The 21224-nt window shown below is 43.3% G+C and overlaps 1 protein-coding gene across 1 annotated transcript in view; it reads right to left on the reverse strand.

The window, feature by feature from the left end:
• Positions 1-12545, reverse strand: part of wdr91 (WD repeat domain 91) — a 45836-nt gene extending 33291 nt beyond the window's left edge. Inside the window, exons 1-6 of the mRNA XM_080457493.1 lie at positions 12418-12545; positions 10032-10159; positions 9511-9690; positions 6122-6329; positions 3089-3171; positions 636-766 (exon numbers count right to left, since the gene is read on the reverse strand). Of these exons, the coding sequence (XP_080313619.1) occupies positions 636-766; positions 3089-3171; positions 6122-6329; positions 9511-9690; positions 10032-10154 (725 nt within the window). The 5' untranslated portion in view covers positions 10155-10159; positions 12418-12545. The remainder of the gene's footprint in view (positions 1-635; positions 767-3088; positions 3172-6121; positions 6330-9510; positions 9691-10031; positions 10160-12417) is intronic.
• Positions 12546-21224: the final 8679 nt, after the last annotated feature.

Here is a 21224-nt window from a genome sequence, read left to right on the forward strand (position 1 = left end):
CAGATAAAACAGAGGTTTCAGCAGTAGACACGTTTAAAGGAGAAGAGCGTGAAGGTCTGTGAAGAGGTGTGAGGTCACAGCTCATAGAAGACAGGTAAAACACAGAAGGTCCTCACAGCTCATAGAAGACAGGTAAACCATATAGAAGGTCCTCACAGCTCATAGAAGACAGGTAAAACGTATAGTTTAAAGGGACCACACCATGAATTTCATTTTTTTTTTTTGGGGGGGGGGGTATTTTTTGGGCTCCCCAGTGTCTCTTGTACCCCAAAAAAATATATATTTTTAACATTCAGTCATTCATTCTCATTTCAGAGATTTTCAGAATGGGCGTGTCTGAACAGGCCATTTCAGAATGGCAATGCAAGTGACATCACTTGCATTGCCATTGCATTGATGATGGCCAGACAGAATTGCTCAGTAGCCCCCCCCTGCCCAAAAGGACGTTTTGGTATTGCAGCTGAAAGTGCTGTATAAGCCAGAGACAATTGACTTGGGATGAGTATATCTGAGTGATGATTTAGGCTCAAACCTTTTGAAAAAGGTTTGAGGGACATACACCATATGATATTAAATATCAATTTTTTTTTTAAATTCATGGTGTAGATCCTTTAAAGGTGTTAGAAGGTCCTCACAGCTCGGTGTCTCCCAGACGGTCCATGTTCTGGACGTAGGCGGGCAGTTTGTGGTGGGGAGGAGCCTGGTCTCCTGTGTTCTCTGATTGGTCCTTTATCCCAGCGCTGGAAGAGCCCTGTAGCGCGAACACCTGAAACACATGACATTGTATTAACATTTAACACATTGGTGCCATAAACCTAATATAACTTTTTTTGAGGGGGGGGTTTCATAAGAAGGCGTTCTAACACAACCTAGGACCGTTTAACACATTCACCCTCAAAGGGTGTTTTTTTTTCTCGCTCCAGCTCTGTTTTTTCAACAGTCCAAACAGCCTCCAGACGTCATAACCGTTTGGCGGATGTGACGATTCCCCCCCCCGGCCATCTTAGCTTAGCTTAGCTTATGATCGGGTTTCAGATCGTTGGTAAAGAAATAGCCTCAAACACTAAGAGGATAACTGTTTGTCGTCCAGAGAAAAGACAATATAACCGAAGCTTACCATTCGTTTTTTATACCGTGTGAAAACCAGGATGTCTGGACAAAACCATGATGTCTGGACAAAACCATGATGTCTGGACAAAACCATGATGATGTCTGGACAAAACCATGATGTCTGGACAAAACCATGATGATGTCTGGACAAAACCATGATGTCTGGACAAAACCATGATGTCTGGACAAAACTATGATGTCTGGATAAAACCATGATGTCTGGACAAAACCATGATGTCTGGACAAAACCATGATGTCTGGACAAAACCATGATGTCTGGACAAAACCATGATGTCTGGACAAAACCATGATGTCTGGACAAAACCATGATGTCTGGACAAAACCATGATGATGTCTGGACAGAACCATGATGTCTGGACAAAACTATGATGTCTGGATAAAACCATGATGTCTGGACAAAACCATGATGATGTCTGGACAAAACCATGATGTCTGGACAAAACCATGATGTCTGGACAAAACCATGATGTCTGGACAAAACCATGATGATGTCTGGACAAAACCATGATGATGTCTGGACAAAACCATGAAGTCTGGACAAAACCACGATGTCTGGACAAAACCATGATGTCTGGACAAAACCATGATGTCTGGACAAAACCATGATGTCTGGACAAAACCATGATGTCTGTCTGGACAAAACCATGATGTCTGGACAAAACCACGATGTCTGGACAAAACCATGATGTCTGGACAAAACCATGATGTCTGGACAAAACCATGATGTCTGTCTGGACAAAACCATGATGTCTGTCTGGACAAAACCATGAAGTCTGGACAAAACCACGATGTCTGGACAAAACCAGGATGTCTGGACAAAACCAGGATGTCTGTCTGGACAAAACCATGATGTCTGGACAAAACCATGATGTCTGGATAAAACCATGATGTCTGGATAAAACCATGATGTCTGGATAAAACCATGATGTCTGGATAAAACCATGATGTCTGGATAAAACCATGATGTCTGGACAAAACCATGAAAAAACACTTCATTCAAGATAAACACGGAACCGGAAACGGTCAAATTAACTGTTTTTAAAAATAAAATGAATCTTAAATTGTATTTAACACTGAAAAGTATTTTTGTTTGTTCTTTTTTGTTCTGTTTCTTTGCTCACATGTAATTTTAGCTTCATTATGTATTGTGTGTTGAGTACTGACATTTAATACTTTTGTATTTGAACTGTACTAATTGTTTTTTTGTGTGGACACCAGGACTAGCTGGTTGCTATGGCACCAGCTAATTGGGATCCTTAATACAATCAAATCAAATCAAAATTATTAACCCGCTTGATTATGATTGGTCAATCCCTGAATTTATCTGCCGTTTTATGAATAATGACCTCTGACCTCAATAACAGACCGCTGTCTAATCAGAGACTCAGAGCACCCGATTGGCTCGTATCAACCTGTCTAATCAGAGACTCAGAGCACCTGATTGGCTCGTATCAACCTGTCTAATCAGAGACTCAGAGCACCTGATTGGCTCGTATCAACCTGTCTAATCAGAGACTCAGAGCACCTGATTGGCTCGTATCAACCTGTCTAATCAGAGACTCAGAGCACCTGATTGGCTCGTATCAAACTGTCTAATCAGAGACTCAGAGCACCTGATTGGCTCGTATCAAACTGTCTAATCAGAGACTCAGAGCACCTGATTGGCTCGTATCAAACTGTCTAATCAGAGACTCAGAGCACCTGATTGGCTCGTATCAATCTGCGTTGCTTGCTGTTATGCTGTATTCAACATGGCCGCCATGTAAACAAACTCCATGTCATTTACAGCTAAACGTTGCTCTCTACAATGTTTTTGAAAACATTTGAATAGAGAAATAAACGATGCAGAAACGGAATATTGAATTTATTTTTATCAACACTTCCCGTTAGTATTATGTTTTTTATGTATCTTTCAGTAAACATATAAAACAGTCCTTCAACAATAACTACTTCTTACCAGTTGTCTGAGCTGTTCGTTCTCTTCAGTGAGGCTGCTGGTTCTCTGGACCTCAGCGTCGAAACTTAACAGAGCAGGCTGGGGTGATTCAGTTAAGATTAATATTATACACTTAAAACTATCAATAATATAAACTTAAACTATTAATAATATAAACTTAAACTATTAATAATATAAACTTAAACTATTAATAATATAAACTTAAAACTATTAATAATATAAACTTAAACTATTAATAATATAAACTTAAAACTATTAATAATACCACCGTTTGCAAGGATGAAAGTGGTTAAGTGTGTGTGTGTGTGTGTGTGTGTGTGTGTGTGTTTTATAAATATTGGACCAATGAAAAGTATTAACAAGAGTTTGTGACTAAATAATAAGTACAGAACAAAGGGAGTCTATCACGGCCAGTCCGGTGCGTCACGGGGGGAGGGGCCAGTCCGGTGAGTCACGGGGGGAGGGGCCAGTCTGGTGCGTCACGGGGGGAGGGGCCAGTCCGGTGCGTCACGGGGGGAGGGGCCAGTCCGGTGAGTCACGGGGGGAGGGGTCAGTCCGGTGCGTCACGGGGGGAGGGGCCAGTCTGCTGCGTCACAGGGGGAGGGGCCAGTCTGGTGCGTCACAGGGGGAGGGGCCAGTCTGGTGCGTCACGGGGGGAGGGGCCAGTCCGGTGAGTCACGGGGGGAGGGGTCAGTCCGGTGCGTCACGGGGGGAGGGGCCAGTCTGCTGCGTCACAGGGGGAGGGGCCAGTCTGGTGCGTCACAGGGGGAGGGGCCAGTCTGGTGCGTCACGGGGGGAGGGGCCAGTCCGGTGAGTCACGGGGGGAGGGGTCAGTCCGGTGAGTCACGGGGGGAGGGGCCAGTCCGGTGCGTCACAGGGGGAGGGGCCAGTCCGGTGCGTCACGGGGGGAGGGGCCAGTCCGGTGCGTCACGGGGGGAGGTGCCAGTCCGGTGAGTCACGGGGGGAGGGGTCAGTCCGGTGCGTCACGGGGGGAGGGGCCAGTCTGCTGCGTCACAGGGGGAGGGGCCAGTCTGCTGCGTCACGGGGGGAGGGGCCAGTCTGGTGCGTCACGGGGGGAGGGGCCAGTCCGGTGAGTCACGGGGGGAGGGGTCAGTCCGGTGAGTCACGGGGGGAGGGGCCAGTCCGGTGCGTCACAGGGGGAGGGGCCAGTCCGGTGCGTCACGGGGGGAGGGGCCAGTCCGGTGCGTCACGGGGGGAGGTGCCAGTCCGGTGAGTCACGGGGGGAGGGGTCAGTCCGGTGCGTCACGGGGGGAGGGGCCAGTCTGCTGCGTCACAGGGGGAGGGGCCAGTCTGCTGCGTCACGGGGGGAGGGGCCAGTCTGCTGCGTCACAGGGGGAGGGGCCAGTCTGGTGCGTCACGGGGGGAGGGGCCAGTCCGGTGAGTCACGGGGGGAGGGGTCAGTCCGGTGCGTCACGGGGGGAGGGGCCAGTCTGCTGCGTCACAGGGGGAGGGGCCAGTCTGGTGCGTCACAAGGGGAGGGGCCAGTCTGGTGCATCACAGGGGGAGGGGCCAGTCCGGTGCGTCACAGGGGGAGGGGCCAGTCTGGTGCGTCACGGGGGGAGGGGCCAGTCCGGTGCGTCACGGGGGGAGGGGCCAGTCCGGTGAGTCACGGGGGGAGGGGCCAGTCCGGTGAGTCACGGGGGGAGGGGTCAGTCCGGTGCGTCACGGGGGGAGGGGCCAGTCTGCTGCGTCACAGGGGGAGGGGCCAGTCTGCTGCGTCACAGGGGGAGGGGCCAGTCTGGTGCATCACAGGGGGAGGGGCCAGTCCGGTGCGTCACGGGGGGAGGGGCCAGTCAGTTGAGTCACGGGGGGAGGGGCCAGTCCGGTGCGTCACAGGGGGAGGGGCCAGTCCGGTGCGTCACGGGGGGAGGGGCCAGTCCGGTGCGTCACAGGGGGAGGGGCCAGTCCGGTGAGTCACGGGGGGAGGGGTCAGTCCGGTGCGTCACGGGGGGAGGGGCCAGTCTGCTGCGTCACAGGGGGAGGGGCCAGTCTGGTGCGTCACAGGGGGAGGGGCCAGTCTGGTGCATCACAGGGGGAGGGGCCAGTCTGGTGCATCACAGGGGGAGGGGCCAGTCTGGTGCGTCGCAGGGGGAGGGGCCAATCTGGTGCGTCACAGGGGGAGGGGCCAGTCTGGTGTGTGGACGGGGGGAGGACAGAGTCCGGTGCGTCACAGGGGGAGGGGCCAGTCCGGTGTGTCACAGGGGGAGGGGCCAGTCTGGTGCGTCACACACATATCTCTGCTCCTGAGTACTTTTTTTTTTCAATGGAAAATCTCTGGCAGTGGGCCAACGCGGCAAGAAATAATTCAGGCAGTGAATCCGGTGCGTCACAGAGGGAGGGGCAACAGATGCAGAACGCTGGAGCAACACAGACAGTTTAAGCCCTTTATTTATTTATTTAGGTGCAGATAATGAGTCTGGTTTGGGTCTGGTTCCTCATGACTCTGACGTAGACAAAACGTCAGTCATTATTTCTACTTGTACTAAATAAATAAAAGGCTTAAAAGTCTTCAAAGTTTTCAGCTCAAGGACCCCCTAGCTGACAGAGATAAAGCAGGGACCCCCACACATTGCATACAGATTAAACCTTTTCATAGATTTCATAGATATCTTCATTGACTATCATCAGTGCTGTGTAAATTAATATGTTTTGTTCATTTCAGACATTTAACCACTTAAACATTCAATACTTGGTACTTCCCTGCCCTCGACACCAAACCTCTTATTAGCCGAAAATAGCAGATCTACAAGCTGCGAGGCGTAATGTTCATCAGAATAGAGATGCTAGGGTTCAAGTGGTTAATGTAAAAAAAAACTAATCCTATCTAAAGATTTGGCGGACCCCTGGAGTAACTCTGAGGACCCCCTAGGGGTCCCGGACCCCCTGTTGAAGACCCCTGGCTTAAACTGTCCGTGTTGATCTCTTCTAAATAATAACTACGTTGAACCCATTGTGGGTGAGAGGATATGCACTGGAAGAGCACGGACAGGTGCATTGTGGGTAAAAGGATATGCATGCACTGGAAGAGCACGGACAGGAAGTTGTGCAGCGACACCAGGAAGGTGTCGGCCCACTGGCGGGAGAAGTAGGGCGAGAAGGCGGGGTGTTGCTCGGGGGCGGGGATGAAGGGCAGAGCGAACCAATCGCGCCACTCCACCTGACCGTGAAGCTCCACCCCCTGTTTCTGGAAGAACTCCTGGGTCTTGTCCAGACATCCTCTCTGTGCAGACAGACAGACAGACAGACAGACAGACAGACAGACAGACAGACAGGTGAGTCAGTAGGATACAACAGCAATGACAATAAAAAATACCAGATCTACAATTGCATAGTGCAGCACCGAGTGCTGGTCATTCAAGCCTCAAGTGGAGCCTGCAGTAACACCACGGCCCAGGACACCATCACACCACAATGAAATGTTTGGAACGGGGGGGAGTCTGGGGGAACGCTCAGGTCCTGGTGAGACGAAGGAGGAGCCCCGGCCAGGAGGCCAGGAGGCCAGGAGACCATCCACAGAGCCTAGTCCCTCCACATGCCAGAGCCTCTCCTCTCCACCGGTCCCGGCAGAGTAGTTCTGGAGAAGCGGACTGAGAGGCCCTGTCTTTCCCTAAGAGGACTGACCGTGGGTACAGTAGCTACTGGGACGTAAGTCTGTCTTTCCCTAAGAGGACTGACCGTGGGTACAGTAGCTACTGGGACATAAGTCTGTCTGTCCCTCAGAGGACTGACCGTGGGTACAGTAGCTACTGGGACATAAGTCTGTCTGTCCCTCAGAGGACTGACCGTGGGTACAGTAGCTACTGAGACATAAGTCTGTCTTTCCCTCAGAGGACTGACCGTGGGTACAGTAGCTACTGGGACATAAGTCTGTCTTTCCCTCAGAGGACTGACCGTGGGTACAGTAGCTACTGGGACATAAGTCTGTCTTTCCCTCAGAGGACTGACCGTGGGTACAGTAGCTACTGGGACATAAGTCTGTCTTTCCCTCAGAGGACTGACCGTGGGTACAGTAGCTACTGGGACATAAGTCTGTCTTTCCCTAAGAGGACTGACCGTGGGTACAGTAGCTACTGGGACATAAGTCTGTCTTTCCCTAAGAGGACTGACCGTGGGTACAGTAGCTACTGGGACGTAAGTCTGTCTTTCCCTCAGAGGACTGACCGTGGGTACAGTAGCTACTGGGACGTAAGTCTGTCTTTCCCTCAGAGGACTGACCGTGGGTACAGTAGCTACTGGGACGTAAGTCTGTCTTTCCCTCAGAGGACTGACCGTGGGTACAGTAGCTACTGGGACATAAGTCTGTCTTTCCCTCAGAGGACTGACCGTGGGTACAGTAGCTACTGGGACATAAGTCTGTCTTTCCCTCAGAGGACTGACCGTGGGTACAGTAGCTACTGGGACATAAGTCTGTCTTTCCCTAAGAGGACTGACCGTGGGTACAGTAGCTACTGGGACATAAGTCTGTCTTTCCCTAAGAGGACTGACCGTGGGTACAGTAGCTACTGGGACATAAGTCTGTCTTTCCCTCAGAGGACTGACCGTGGGTACAGTAGCTACTGGGACATAAGTCTGTCTTTCCCTAAGAGGACTGACCGTGGGTACAGTAGCTACTGGGACATAAGTCTGTCTTTCCCTCAGAGGACTGACCGTGGGTACAGTAGCTACTGGGACGTAAGTCTGTCTTTCCCTCAGAGGACTGACCGTGGGTACAGTAGCTACTGGGACATAAGTCTGTCTTTCCCTCAGAGGACTGACCGTGGGTACAGTAGCTACTGGGACGTAAGTCTGTCTGTCCCTCAGAGGACTGACCGTGGGTACAGTAGCTACTGGGACGTAAGTCTGTCTTTCCCTCAGAGGACTGACCGTGGGTACAGTAGCTACTGGGACGTAAGTCTGTCTTTCCCTCAGAGGACTGACCGTGGGTACAGTAGCTACTGGGACGTAAGTCTGTCTTTCCCTCAGAGGACTGACCGTGGGTACAGTAGCTACTGGGACATAAGTCTGTCTTTCCCTCAGAGGACTGACCGTGGGTACAGTAGCTACTGGGACATAAGTCTGTCTTTCCCTCAGAGGACTGACCGTGGGTACAGTAGCTACTGGGACATAAGTCTGTCTTTCCCTAAGAGGACTGACCGTGGGTACAGTAGCTACTGGGACATAAGTCTGTCTTTCCCTAAGAGGACTGACCGTGGGTACAGTAGCTACTGGGACATAAGTCTGTCTTTCCCTCAGAGGACTGACCGTGGGTACAGTAGCTACTGGGACATAAGTCTGTCTTTCCCTAAGAGGACTGACCGTGGGTACAGTAGCTACTGGGACATAAGTCTGTCTTTCCCTCAGAGGACTGACCGTGGGTACAGTAGCTACTGGGACGTAAGTCTGTCTTTCCCTCAGAGGACTGACCGTGGGTACAGTAGCTACTGGGACATAAGTCTGTCTTTCCCTCAGAGGACTGACCGTGGGTACAGTAGCTACTGGGACGTAAGTCTGTCTGTCCCTCAGAGGACTGACCGTGGGTACAGTAGCTACTGGGACGTAAGTCTGTCTTTCCCTAAGAGGACTGACCGTGGGTACAGTAGCTACTGGGACATAAGTCTGTCTGTCCCTCAGAGGACTGACCGTGGGTACAGTAGCTACTGGGACGTAAGTCTGTCTGTCCCTCAGAGGACTGACCGTGGGTACAGTAGCTACTGGGACGTAAGTCTGTCTGTCCCTCAGAGGACTGACCGTGGGTACAGTAGCTACTGGGACGTAAGTCGGGGGCTTGATCAACCCCGGCTGGATCACCTGGGTGAGGGTGTATGTTGTTGAGAGACCAGAAACACCCGATGACCCCAGACTACAACACTGATGATACGACCCATGTGCATCCATGTGATGTTTTTTATTTATACTACATAGTATCTATATAAACTACAGTGTGTTTATACCTGTATAGTATTAACTACATAGTATCTATATAATGTTTATACCTGTATAGTATTAACTACATAGTATCTATATAATGTTTATACCTGTATAGTATTAACTACATAGTATCTATATAATGTTTATACCTGTATAGTATTAACTACATAGTATCTATATAATGTTTATACCTGTATAGTATTAACTACATAGTATCTATATAATGTTTATACCTGTATAGTATTAACTACATAGTATCTATATAATGTTTATACCTGTATAGTATTAACTACATAGTATCTATATAATGTTTATACCTGTATAGTATTAACTACATAGTATCTATATAATGTTTATACCTGTATAGTATTAACTACATAGTATCTATATAAACTACAGTGTGTTTATACCTGTATAGTATTAACTACATAGTATCTATATAATGTTTATACCTGTATAGTATTAACTACATAGTATCTATATAATGTTTATACCTGTATAGTATTAACTACATAGTATCGATATAAGCTGGTTCGTAGTTTGTTGACGGTGTTGCGGTAAACGTCCTCCAGGCGGCTGAACAGCCGGCGGTCCAGGTACGACCAGTATTCACGCAGGCCTGCAAGGTCAAAGGCCGCCACCAGGTGGAGCAGCTGGTCCACCATCTTGTCCACCTGGACGGACAGACAGACAGACAGACAGACAGACAGACAGACAGACAGACAGACAGACAGACAGACAGACAGACAGACAGAGTAATTAACATTAAACTGTAATTAAATCACATTAAACTATAATTAAATGACATTAAAGTGTAATTAACAGTAAACTGTAATTAACATTAAAGTGTAATTAACGTTAAAGTGTAATTAACCTTAAAGTGTAATTACATTAAAGTGTAATTAACATTAAAGTGTAATTAACAGACATTAAAGTGTAATTAACAGACATTAAAGTGTAATTAACAGACATTAAAGTGTAATTAACATTAAAGTGTAATTAACATTAAACTCACCCTGAATCCCTTGTCTTTGTCTACTTTGATCTCAGAGTCCAGATGTCTCAGAGTTGAGGTGAATCCTCTGTAGAGTAAGTATTCACGAACATTCTCATCTGTCCTTTCTACTGAAGAGCCCATGATACCTGAAATATACAATACAATACACATAAATATATAATACAATATACTGAAGAGCCCATTATACCTGAAATATACAATACAATACACATAAACATATAATACAATATACTGAAGAGCCCATTATACCTGAAATATACAATACAATACACATAAACATATAATACAATATACTGAAGAGCCCATTATACCTGAAATATACAATACAATACACATAAACATATAATACAATATACTGAAGAGCCCATTATACCTGAAATATACAATACAATACACATAAACATATAATACAATATACTGAAGAGCCCATTATACCTGAAATATACAATACAATACACATAAACATATAATACAATATACTGAAGAGCCCATTATACCTGAAATATACAATACAATACACATAAATATATAATACAATATACTGAAGAGCCCATTATACCTGAAATATACAATACAATACACATAAATATATAATACAATATACTGAAGAGCCCATGATACCTGAAATATACAATGTAATATACATAAATATATAATATAATATAATATACATAAATATATAATACAACATACTGAAGAGCCCATGATACCTGAAATATACAATGTAATATACATAAATATATAATACAATATACATAAATATATAATACAACATACTGAAGAGCCCATTATACCTGGAATATATAATATAATATAATATAATATACTGAAGAGCCCATGATATCTGGAGAGGACAGGAATAAATAAATATATAATAAACAAGGGAACCAGGAGACCTGGTACTGCCAGACCCCTAGTGGTTGAAATCTGAATGGCCGGACTTCGCATGACGTGTGTGCAGAGGAAAAGAGGGACAGACCGACCGACCGACAAAGCCTCATGTAGGCCAACCCCTTGGGTCTAGTAAATACTACAGTCAACACATTTCAGTTCCTTCTCTTCTAGCAGCAGAATGACTAGGCTGACATCCAGGTGTGAACAACAGGAACAACAGGAACTAAAGAAAGAACCAAAGCTCTGCGCTCAGTTGACTTTTAAGAAGCCTTGATTTTATCATGACTTTTAGATTGATAAAGTTACACAACACACATGAGAAGAGCTTCATCAGGGTCTCATATAATAACATAATACTGAAGAACACATGTACGTGGAGAGGAGAGTCTTATTGTATGAATTAATTGTATGAATTATTTTATGTTAAACTTCAGATTAAACAATAGTTCAGTTGAATGGTTCCTACAGTCTCATTATATTCCTGAGTCTAGTGTGACACCAAGTGGTTAAACTGGGTATTACAGCAGAACCACCATACTAACGGTACTGACCACAATATTTTTTATTTTTTATTATTTCCCCCTGAACAATTATATTATTAACTATTATTATGATTAATAATTAATACTATTTTTCCATCTCCGCCTCCTGAACAATAATAATATTAATTATTATAATTAATCCTTAATAATATTTTTACATCACCACCGCACAATAAATAATATTATTCCTTCCTTTATGGTCATTTGTTTACAAAGCTTGTTTTTTGGTAAAATAAATACATTTCTTGCATTAATAAATCATGTATTTCTCCACAGACATAGAGTTCATTCAGCCTGATGTATGATCAGCTTATTTGGTGTCATGGTGTCAGGCACGTGCACACACACACACACACACACACACACACACACACACACACACACGCACGCGCACACACACACACACACACACACCAGAGGGGTCTTGAGCCCATGAATGCAGCATTTAGACGTATAAGTGGTAAGTATAAGTAAGTAGAGTGGTTCTCTAAATCTCAACATTAAATTGTTTTCACTTTTTAAAGTGGCCTCTCTTGAAGGAGTAGGAATGTTCTGATGTATGTTTTGACACACAACAATACACAACAATACACAACAATACACAACAATACACACAACAATACACAACAATACACAACAATACACACAACAATACACAACAATACACACAACAATACACAACAATACACAACAATACACACAACAATACACACAACAATACACGACCATACACACAACAATACACAACAATACACGACAATACACGAGCATACACACAACAATACACGACCATACACACCAATGCACAATACACAACAATACACACAGATACACAACGACAATAACGCAACACAATAGTAAACGGTGAGGTGCTAGTAGACCAGCATCTGTACAAATCAATCAAACAATGCTGATAATAATAATAATATTAATAATAATATATTTACCATAAAGAAGAAGAAAAAGCTCTTCCGTGTTTTCACTGCGTCTCCAGACCACAGTCACGTGACACCACGCCGCGGCTCACGTGACATCATGTGACGTCTTCTTCTTCTACTTCTTCTTCTTCTTCTTCTTCCTCCTCCAGCGTACCGCCCCCTGCTGGCCTGGAATGTCATTATTACACACAGAGTACATAAAAACATCACACAATAAACAACAATACATTACAAACAAAACATACATTATAATATAAACACATGTAATCATAGAGGCTGACCGTCCAGTGTTTATGCAGTCTGGACTCGTCTAGCTCTGGGGTCAGCAGCACCACCGTGACCTCATACTAAGTTCAAACTTAGCCTAGTTAGAGCTTAAATGGTCTACACCATGAAAATCACTTTTTTCTTGTTTTTTTGTATTTTTTGGGGTCCCCAGTGTCTCTTGTACCCCAAAAAATGTCATTCCTTCTCATTTCATGGATTTCCAGAATGGGCGTGTCTGAACAGGCGATCTCAGAATGGAAATGTATTTTTTTTTAGTATTTTTTATTTTTTTATTTTGTATTAACAGACAGAATTGCTCAGTAGCCCCCCCTGCCCAAGAGGACGTTTTGGTATTGCAGCTGAAAGTGCTGTATAAGCCAGAGACAATTGACTTGGGAGGAGTATATCTGAGTGATGATTTAGGCTCAAACCTTTTGAAAAAGGTTTGAGGGACATACACCATATGATATTAAATATCAAATATATTTTTTTAAATTCATGGTGTAGATCCTTTAAATGGCTTTAAAAAAAAGCCATTTAACACATTTAGCTGGGAAAGTATCTGTGTCATTTTTAGATTTCTTTGGCTATTCAAAAATAGCAGATCTACAAGCTCATAGCGCGGCACACTGAGTGCCGCGCTATGAGCTTGTAGATCTGCTATTTTAGTTTTTTATGTGAACATTTGTGCAAATCTTTAAATATATATATATATATATATATATATATATATATATATATATATATAAAATATATATTCAAAGATTTGCACTCATTTTCACGTTTTTTTTTTTCAAAAAATAGCAGATCTACAAGCTCATAGCGCGGCACTCGGTGCCGCGCTATGAGCTTGTAGATCTGCTATTTTTGAATAGCCAAAGAAATCTAAAATGACAGAGATACTTTCCTGGATTGAATGTGTTTAAAGGAGCACTTCACCCCTGGAAGAAGTTCCAGGGGTGACCACAGGGGGGACCACGGGGGACCACAGCGTATCACTGCCTATAACTTCAACTCCCAGAATGCTTTGGTGCCTTGTGGCAGGGGAGGTTCCATGTGGGTGTGATCTCCAACAATAACATCCAAACAGCATGCCAGTGTCGCCATGTCTGCTTATTATAAGCGGCTTCTTTCTAAAATGTAGTTGATATTTGGGCTTGTTTCCAAATGTTTTGATTGCTGTTTAAACCAGTGGTTCTCAAACATGTTCATGTATTTTTCCACAGACCCCCATCTGAAATTATAATTTGTGGCAGGGAGCCCCTAACAAATATGTGTCAAAAATATTCCACATTTTGAAAAGCAAATAAAAATATTTTGCAAAAAAAAAAAAAAATCCACATTTTGGACTTTTTCCCCCTCAAGATTTTTTTGTAAATAGCAGATCTACAAGCTCACAATGGGTTGCGAAGCGTTGTGAGCTTGTAGATCAGCAATTTTCAAATATATAATATCCCATGTCTAGGTAAAGTGCTCTTGGCATAGTTATTTTTCTTTTGGGCTTGTTTTCATAGACCTGGCTGCTTATTTCTCTCACAATATCTGGCAACACTGGCTGTCCTCGCAAACTTCATCTAGTTACATATATGTCCAAGGATTCGTTAGTGATGTCATATCACTGGGACATCCTTAGTATCTTCATGCAGTTTAACTTCCGTGTCGCATAGTATTGACATCACTGTCACATCCTTGGTATTATGATCCTAGCCTTTCGTGACGGTGTTTGTTTACCAGCGCTGCTACTCCACGCTGTATTTTTTTTTTCAAGCTTGCGCTTATGAAACACTACACAGGATTATTATTTCATGTCAACATTCAAGTACAACTATCAGAAGATAACTCAGGTAAAGTAATGCCTCACTCTACAAGGGCCGATGGCCGCAGCTAATGGGAGTGGCCGAGTGGGGAAAGAAGGTTGAACAAAGTGTTACGGACACCCCATTGGGGCTGTCTTTTGAGATGGTCTGACTGAGACACGCCGAGACATGTAGTGCGGAAAGGAATGAGACCAATCTCTCATGACGCAAATAACGTCACGAATATTGCGAATATTACTAGATATCTAAAAACACAGATTACTCAAAAAAAAAAACCAGGATCTTGTTTATTGACTCCTAAACTTCATTAAAAGACCGAAAACTTCTTCCAGGGGTGAAGTGCTCCTTTAAGCTATAACTAGGCTAAGTGTGAACTTGTGTTTAAGCTATAACTAGGCTAAGTGTGAACTTAGTGTGAGGTGGTGTAACATGGCCCCTGTGGTTCAGAGCGTTAGTGAGTCTCTAACGCTCTGCCAGGCTCTGGGCTCTGCGCTTGTACAAGGAATTCCACCGTCCTGTGAGGCTCCAACTGTAGTGACAATAAACCAAACCATTTCACTACTCACCTAAACAAAGGCTGTTTTGTGTTGTTTAAAGTCTGTTCTCGGAGGTGGGAAGCCTCTCAGTACCCCACCATCTCTGTAAAATACACTTTATATTCACCTTCTCTGTAAAATATACTTTATATTCACCTTCTCTGTAAAATACACTTTATATTCACCTTCTCTGTAAAATATACTTTATATTCACCTTCTCTGTAAAATACACTTTATATTCACCTTCTCTGTAAAATACACTTTATATTCACCTTCTCTGTAAAATACACTTTATATTCACCTTCTCTGTAAAATATACTTTATATTCACCTTCTCTGTAAAATACACTTTATATTCACCTTCTCTGTAAAATATACTTTATATTCACCTTCTCTGTAAAATACACTTTATATTCACCTTCTCTGTAAAATACACTTTATATTCACCTTCTCTGTAAAAGATACTTTATATTCACCTTCTCTGTAAAATATACTTTATATTCACCTTCTCTGTAAAATACACTTTATATTCACCTTCTCTGTAAAATACACTTTTTGGCCAGAAAATTAAGTATTTCACCGGAAGGAAAAATCTGGTCAATAGAAAAATTCCATTGACCAGATCTGTAGAGGGCGCTGTGGAGCAACCACAAACATGTTTTCCTGTATATAAATAAAGTAATAAAGTAAAGCCTTCTATCGCATAACTCCTTCATGTGGTGCCCACTAGATGGCGGTATTAGACAATAAATGACAACCTGTTGGTTTCTCAGTGGGTTAAATTACAGTGTTGAATTTATGTGTAAACTATTTATTTATTTATATAAAACTAGTTTAAAATGAATGTAGTTTGCAAACAAAGCACAGAAAGCACAGTTTAATACAAAAGGATGCTAAAGGGATTGAACCCAAGAAAGCACTATGGCTTGTTTCCATTAAGGTCCTTTGTATTCAATTCATAGAAACATTTAATGACCAGACCTGCTAACATTCCACTGGGGGGGGGGGGTTCTGGGGGTCCTCCCCCCTGAAGTAACTTGTGAACAGATGTCATTTCCTGTTCTGGTGAATTTTGTGAGTTTGATTCTTTTATCAGGTTTGCTTTACTAGCATTGTGAAATGATGGGTAAAATGTAATCCATTAAAAACAAAAAGTACAGAAATCTATTTGATGACTGAACTGTAAGACCCATGTTTAATAACCATTCATTACTTAAAGGAGTAGTTAATAATAATAATACATTTTATTTGTAACGCACTTTATATTTGAAGCAAATCTCAAAGTGCTACAGGATTAAAAAAACATAAAAAGAAAGAGAAAACAACAATAATAGTAAAACAGTGAAATGAATAAACTTCAGATCAAGTCAGCAGGCACAGTAGAAGTTTAAAAAGATAAAACAACTACATCTCTGTCTAAGCAAATGCCTTGTTAAAAAGGAAGGTTTTTAGGCCCTTTTTAAAAGTGTCAATCGACTGTGGTGCTCTCAGATGGTCCGGGAGGGCATTCCACAGTCGAGGAGCGAGCAGCTGAGCAGAAGGCCCGATCCCCCATGGTGCGGAGATTTGTGGGGCTCCAGTACGTTTGAGTTTCTGGAGCGGAGTGAGCGGGTGGAGTGGGTGGAGTTCGGGGGTTTGATGAGTTCCTTTAGGTAGGAGGGGGCATTGCTGTAGATGCACTGATGAGTGAGGAGGGAGACCTTGTATTCGATTCTGACGGAGATGGGGAGCCAGTGTTGTGAATGGAGGATGGGTGTGATGTGTTCGTATTTCCGCACTCTCATCAGGATCCTAGCAGCACTGTTCTGGATGTACTGGAGCTTCTGGATGCTCTTGCTAGGGATCCCGATGAGAAGTGCGTTGCAGTAGTCAAGCCTTGAGGAGACAAAGGCGTGGATGAGTTTTTCGGCATCTGGCAGAGTGAGTGTGGGGCGGAGTCTGGCTATATTTCGGAGGTGGAAAAATGAGGTTTTACAGAGGTGTTTGATATGGGAATCAAAAGTCAGGTGGGGGTCCATTTTAACACCGAGGTTGGTGACTACGGGTGAGAGGGAAAGGATCTGGCTGGAGAAAGTGATGCTAGTTATTGGGGATGATTTGACCTGGTGTGGGGTGCCGATTAGAATGGCCTCTGTTTTTGTACTGTTTAGCTGAAGGAAATTTTGAGTTCACCTAAAACATGACTTATTTTCTATCATTTACATACAAACCCCATGAAACCTTGACCCTAACCCCATGAAGCCTTGACCCTAACCCCATGAAGCCATGACCCTAACCCTAACCCCATGAAGCCATGACCCTAACCCCATGAAGCCTTGAATTTATGAGATGTATTCGTTTTTGTCGCATTCCTGAGACGATAATTTGGTGACCGGTGGTCTGTCTGGTAGGAGACACAATGAGTCTCCATAGAGTCTCCTACTGGAGACATTAGCATCTTTCCACCGGTCATCAAATTATTGTCTCAGGAATGCGACAAAAACAAAAAAAATCATGAATTCAAGGCTTCAGGGGGTATATAGTAGTAGTATATATAGTATAGAAGCTCCATGAAGTCGATCACAAACGTTTTTTGAAGCAAAGCGTATTTATATTCAAACTGCATCATAACGAACAAAAACTTTACCATACGTTTTCAGGTTCAGTTGCATTACGATGCATCCTACGATGTGTTAAGACATGAACTGAAGACAGACTGGACTCATTAAGAGCTTAGATCTTATTTGTTCTTTATTTGTGTCGAATCCCATGGAAATACAGAATCCATACGGTTATTATATAGGCCAGTGGTTCTCAAACTGTTGTTCGGGACCCCAAGGGGTCCCCAAAAGATGTTTAGGGGGTCCCCAGATGATTTTCTTAATAATGTGCAACATCGCTTTCTCTCTGAACAGTAAACAAACCAACATACAGAATAACTGTACAGTAAAACATACAGTATAACTGTATACATACAGTATAACTGTATACATACAGTATAACTGTATACAAATCTAGTTCAATCAGGATTATTTTGGGGGTCTAGGCGGCGGAACTCAGAACTGAACAGAACAACAAAGTGATCAAAAGGAAAACATTATAGTTTTATAAAGCATTAAACCTTCATATGGACAGAAATGTAGTCAAATGTAAACAAAACAAAAACAAGAATAAATACATTTCCATGAGTTTATATACAAAGCTTTACAGAATCATTGTGAAACTTTCTGGGCTCCAAAAAAGTCCCTCTCTCTCTCTGCCCCTCTCTCTCTCTCTCTCTCTCTCATTTTAAGATTTCTTTGGCTATTCAAAAATAGCAGATCTACAAGCTTTGTGCAAATCTTTGAATACATATATGTTTTAACTCCGTTCTGTGCTTCTGGGGGGTCCCTGGAACAACATATTTTGAGATGGGGGTCCGCGGTCAAATACCTATCATTTTGGGCGGTCCTTCACATGGAAAAGTTGGAGCCACTGATATTATAGCAAACATACGTTTTAAAAAAAATAGCCAAATAAATCTTAAAAATGACAGAGATGCGGTCTTTACCCATTAAGGCCCATTCATTCTGGGTCAAACCATAGTGTCTGTGGCACGCTGTGAATAACAGACCTACAAGCCCACAACACGCTGTGAATAACAGACCTACAAGCCCACAACACGCTGTGAATAACAGACCTACAAGCCCACAACGCGCTGTGAATAACAGACCTACAAGCCCACAACGCGCTGTGAATAACAGACCTACAAGCCCACAACGCGCTGTGAATAACAGACCTACAAGCCCACAACGCGCTGTGAATAACAGACCTACAAGCCCACAACGCGCTGTGAATAACAGACCTACAAGCCCACAACGCGCTGTAGGCTTACCTTTAAAGAAAACGTAAAGAATAAAAAAGGCAGAAATGAATGAAAGCATCATTATGTTACAGTAATACATGGTCCACCCATAAACATGGTCCTTATTTCAACCCCTTGAGGGTCCACCCATAAACATGGTCCTTATTTAAACCCCTTGAGGGACCACCCATAAACATGGTCCTTATTTCAACCCCGGGACCACCCATAAACATGGTCCTTATTTAAACCCCTTGAGGGACCACCCATAAACATGGTCCTTATTTAAACCCCTTGAGGGACCACCCATAAACATGGTCCTTATTTAAACCCCAGGAGGGTCCACCCATAAACATGGTCCTTATTTACCCGGGACCACCCATGGTCCCGGGGTTTAAATAAGGATTAAAGGAGTAGTTCACCCAAAAAATGACTTATTTTCTATCACTTACTCCCCATGAAGCCTTGAATTCATGGAGATATTTTTGTCTCGTTCCTGAGACGATAATCTGATGACTTGAAAGTCATGTTTTGGGTCTAACTACTACTCTAATGTTTTGGGTCTAACTACTACTCTAATGTTTTGGGTCTAACTACTACTCTAATGTTTTGGGTCTAACTACTACTCTAATGTTTTGGGTCTAACTACTACTCTAATATGTTGTCATCATTTTTCTTTGTAGGAGTGTCATGAGGAAGGAAGGCCCACCCAACGAGCCCTGTGGGTTTGTACATCTACTTGTCTTTGTTGTTATTGTATCCATTAACCCATTGTATCCATAATCCATTAACATTGTATCCATAATCCATTAATAACATTGTATCCATAATCCATTAATAACATTGTATCCAGTCTGTTTCATTTTCTCCAGGTGTTTTTTACATGCCAAATAAACTCAACTAAAAAACAACCTGGGAACAGAAAGCATGGCGCTGCCAGCTCAAAAGGCAGATCTACAAGTTCACGGCTTGTACATGTGCTGTATTTTATTCTTGGGTTGAGTAGTTAGTGGATAACTACTAGAATAACTAGTAGTTAGTGGATAACTACTAGAATAACTAGTAGTTAGTGGATAACTACTAGAATAACTAGTAGTTAGTGGATAACTACTAGGATAACTAGAAGTTAGTGGATAACTACTAGGATAACTAGTAGTTAGTGGATAACTACTAGGATACCTAGTAGTTAGTGGATAACTACTAGGATAACTAGTAGTTAGTGGATAACTACTAGGATACCTAGTAGTTAGTGGATAACTACTAGGATACCTAGTAACTACTAGGATACCTAGTAGCTAGTGGATAATTACTAGGATAACTAGTAGTTAGTGGATAACTACTAGGATAACTAGTAGTTAGTGGATAACTACTAGGATAACTAGTAGTTAGTGGATAACTACTAGGATAACTAGTAGTTAGTGGATAACTACTAGGATACCTAGTAGTTAGTGGATAATTACTAGGATAACTAGTAGTTAGTGGATAACTACTAGGATAACTAGTAGTTAGTGGATAACTACTAGGATACCTAGTAGTTAGTGGATAACTACTAGAACTAGACGCGTCGCAATTATGGGAAAATGCAAAGTGTGGTTGCGCCGTCGCCGGTCGCAGGTTGCCGCCGCCCGGACTTGAGGAATATGCTTGGAGGAATACCGTCGGAGGTCGCGTGACGTACCATTCGAATTTGGTGCTGATTGGATCCTGTGTTCGTGATACATGGCGTTTTGATTTGAAGAAATAGGCCCCTCCCACTAAAATAAATAAGCCCCTCCCACAAATGTAGCGGGCCAATGACATCGTCATGTCACTCCTGAGATCACCTGCTTTTCAATTTGAGAGGAGTGATCCCCCCAAAAATCATGTTTTTGCATCAAACGGTTACGTTTTGCAGAGTTGTGGCGCCCCCTATGGGTCAAAGTGGAAATGCTTTTGGGGATTCGTTGAGTAAACCACTCTCGACATGTGATTCAAATTTGGGATCGATTGGACGTTTCGTTCGTGATTTTTGTTATTTTTGGTAAAACGGGCTCCTCCCGCTAACTTTGGAAGCCAATTACGGACGAACGGTAAGGACTATCAAAATTCTGTTTCGGTCCAGATTATTGCATGGGTCCAGAGATCATGTGTACCGATTTTTGTGAAATTTGGACAAAATATATGGGAGGAGCTAAAAGTGTGTTTTGAAGAAAATTCAAAATGGCGGAAAATCTATCCTGACGCAAATGGGCGTGGCCTATATGGGGAGTTGCGTCATGACCCAAGGAATCTAGGGAAAAGGAAATTTTGATTTTACGACCTACGGTTCAAGAGTTATAGGCCAAAACGTAAAAGGGGCTGTTATAGCGCCACCATGTGGCCGATTAGTGTAATAATT

The sequence above is a fragment of the Gymnoscopelus braueri genome, assembly GCF_963280865.1.
Source record: "Gymnoscopelus braueri genome assembly, contig: SCAFFOLD_55, whole genome shotgun sequence".
Lineage (NCBI taxonomy): Eukaryota > Metazoa > Chordata > Actinopteri > Myctophiformes > Myctophidae > Gymnoscopelus > Gymnoscopelus braueri.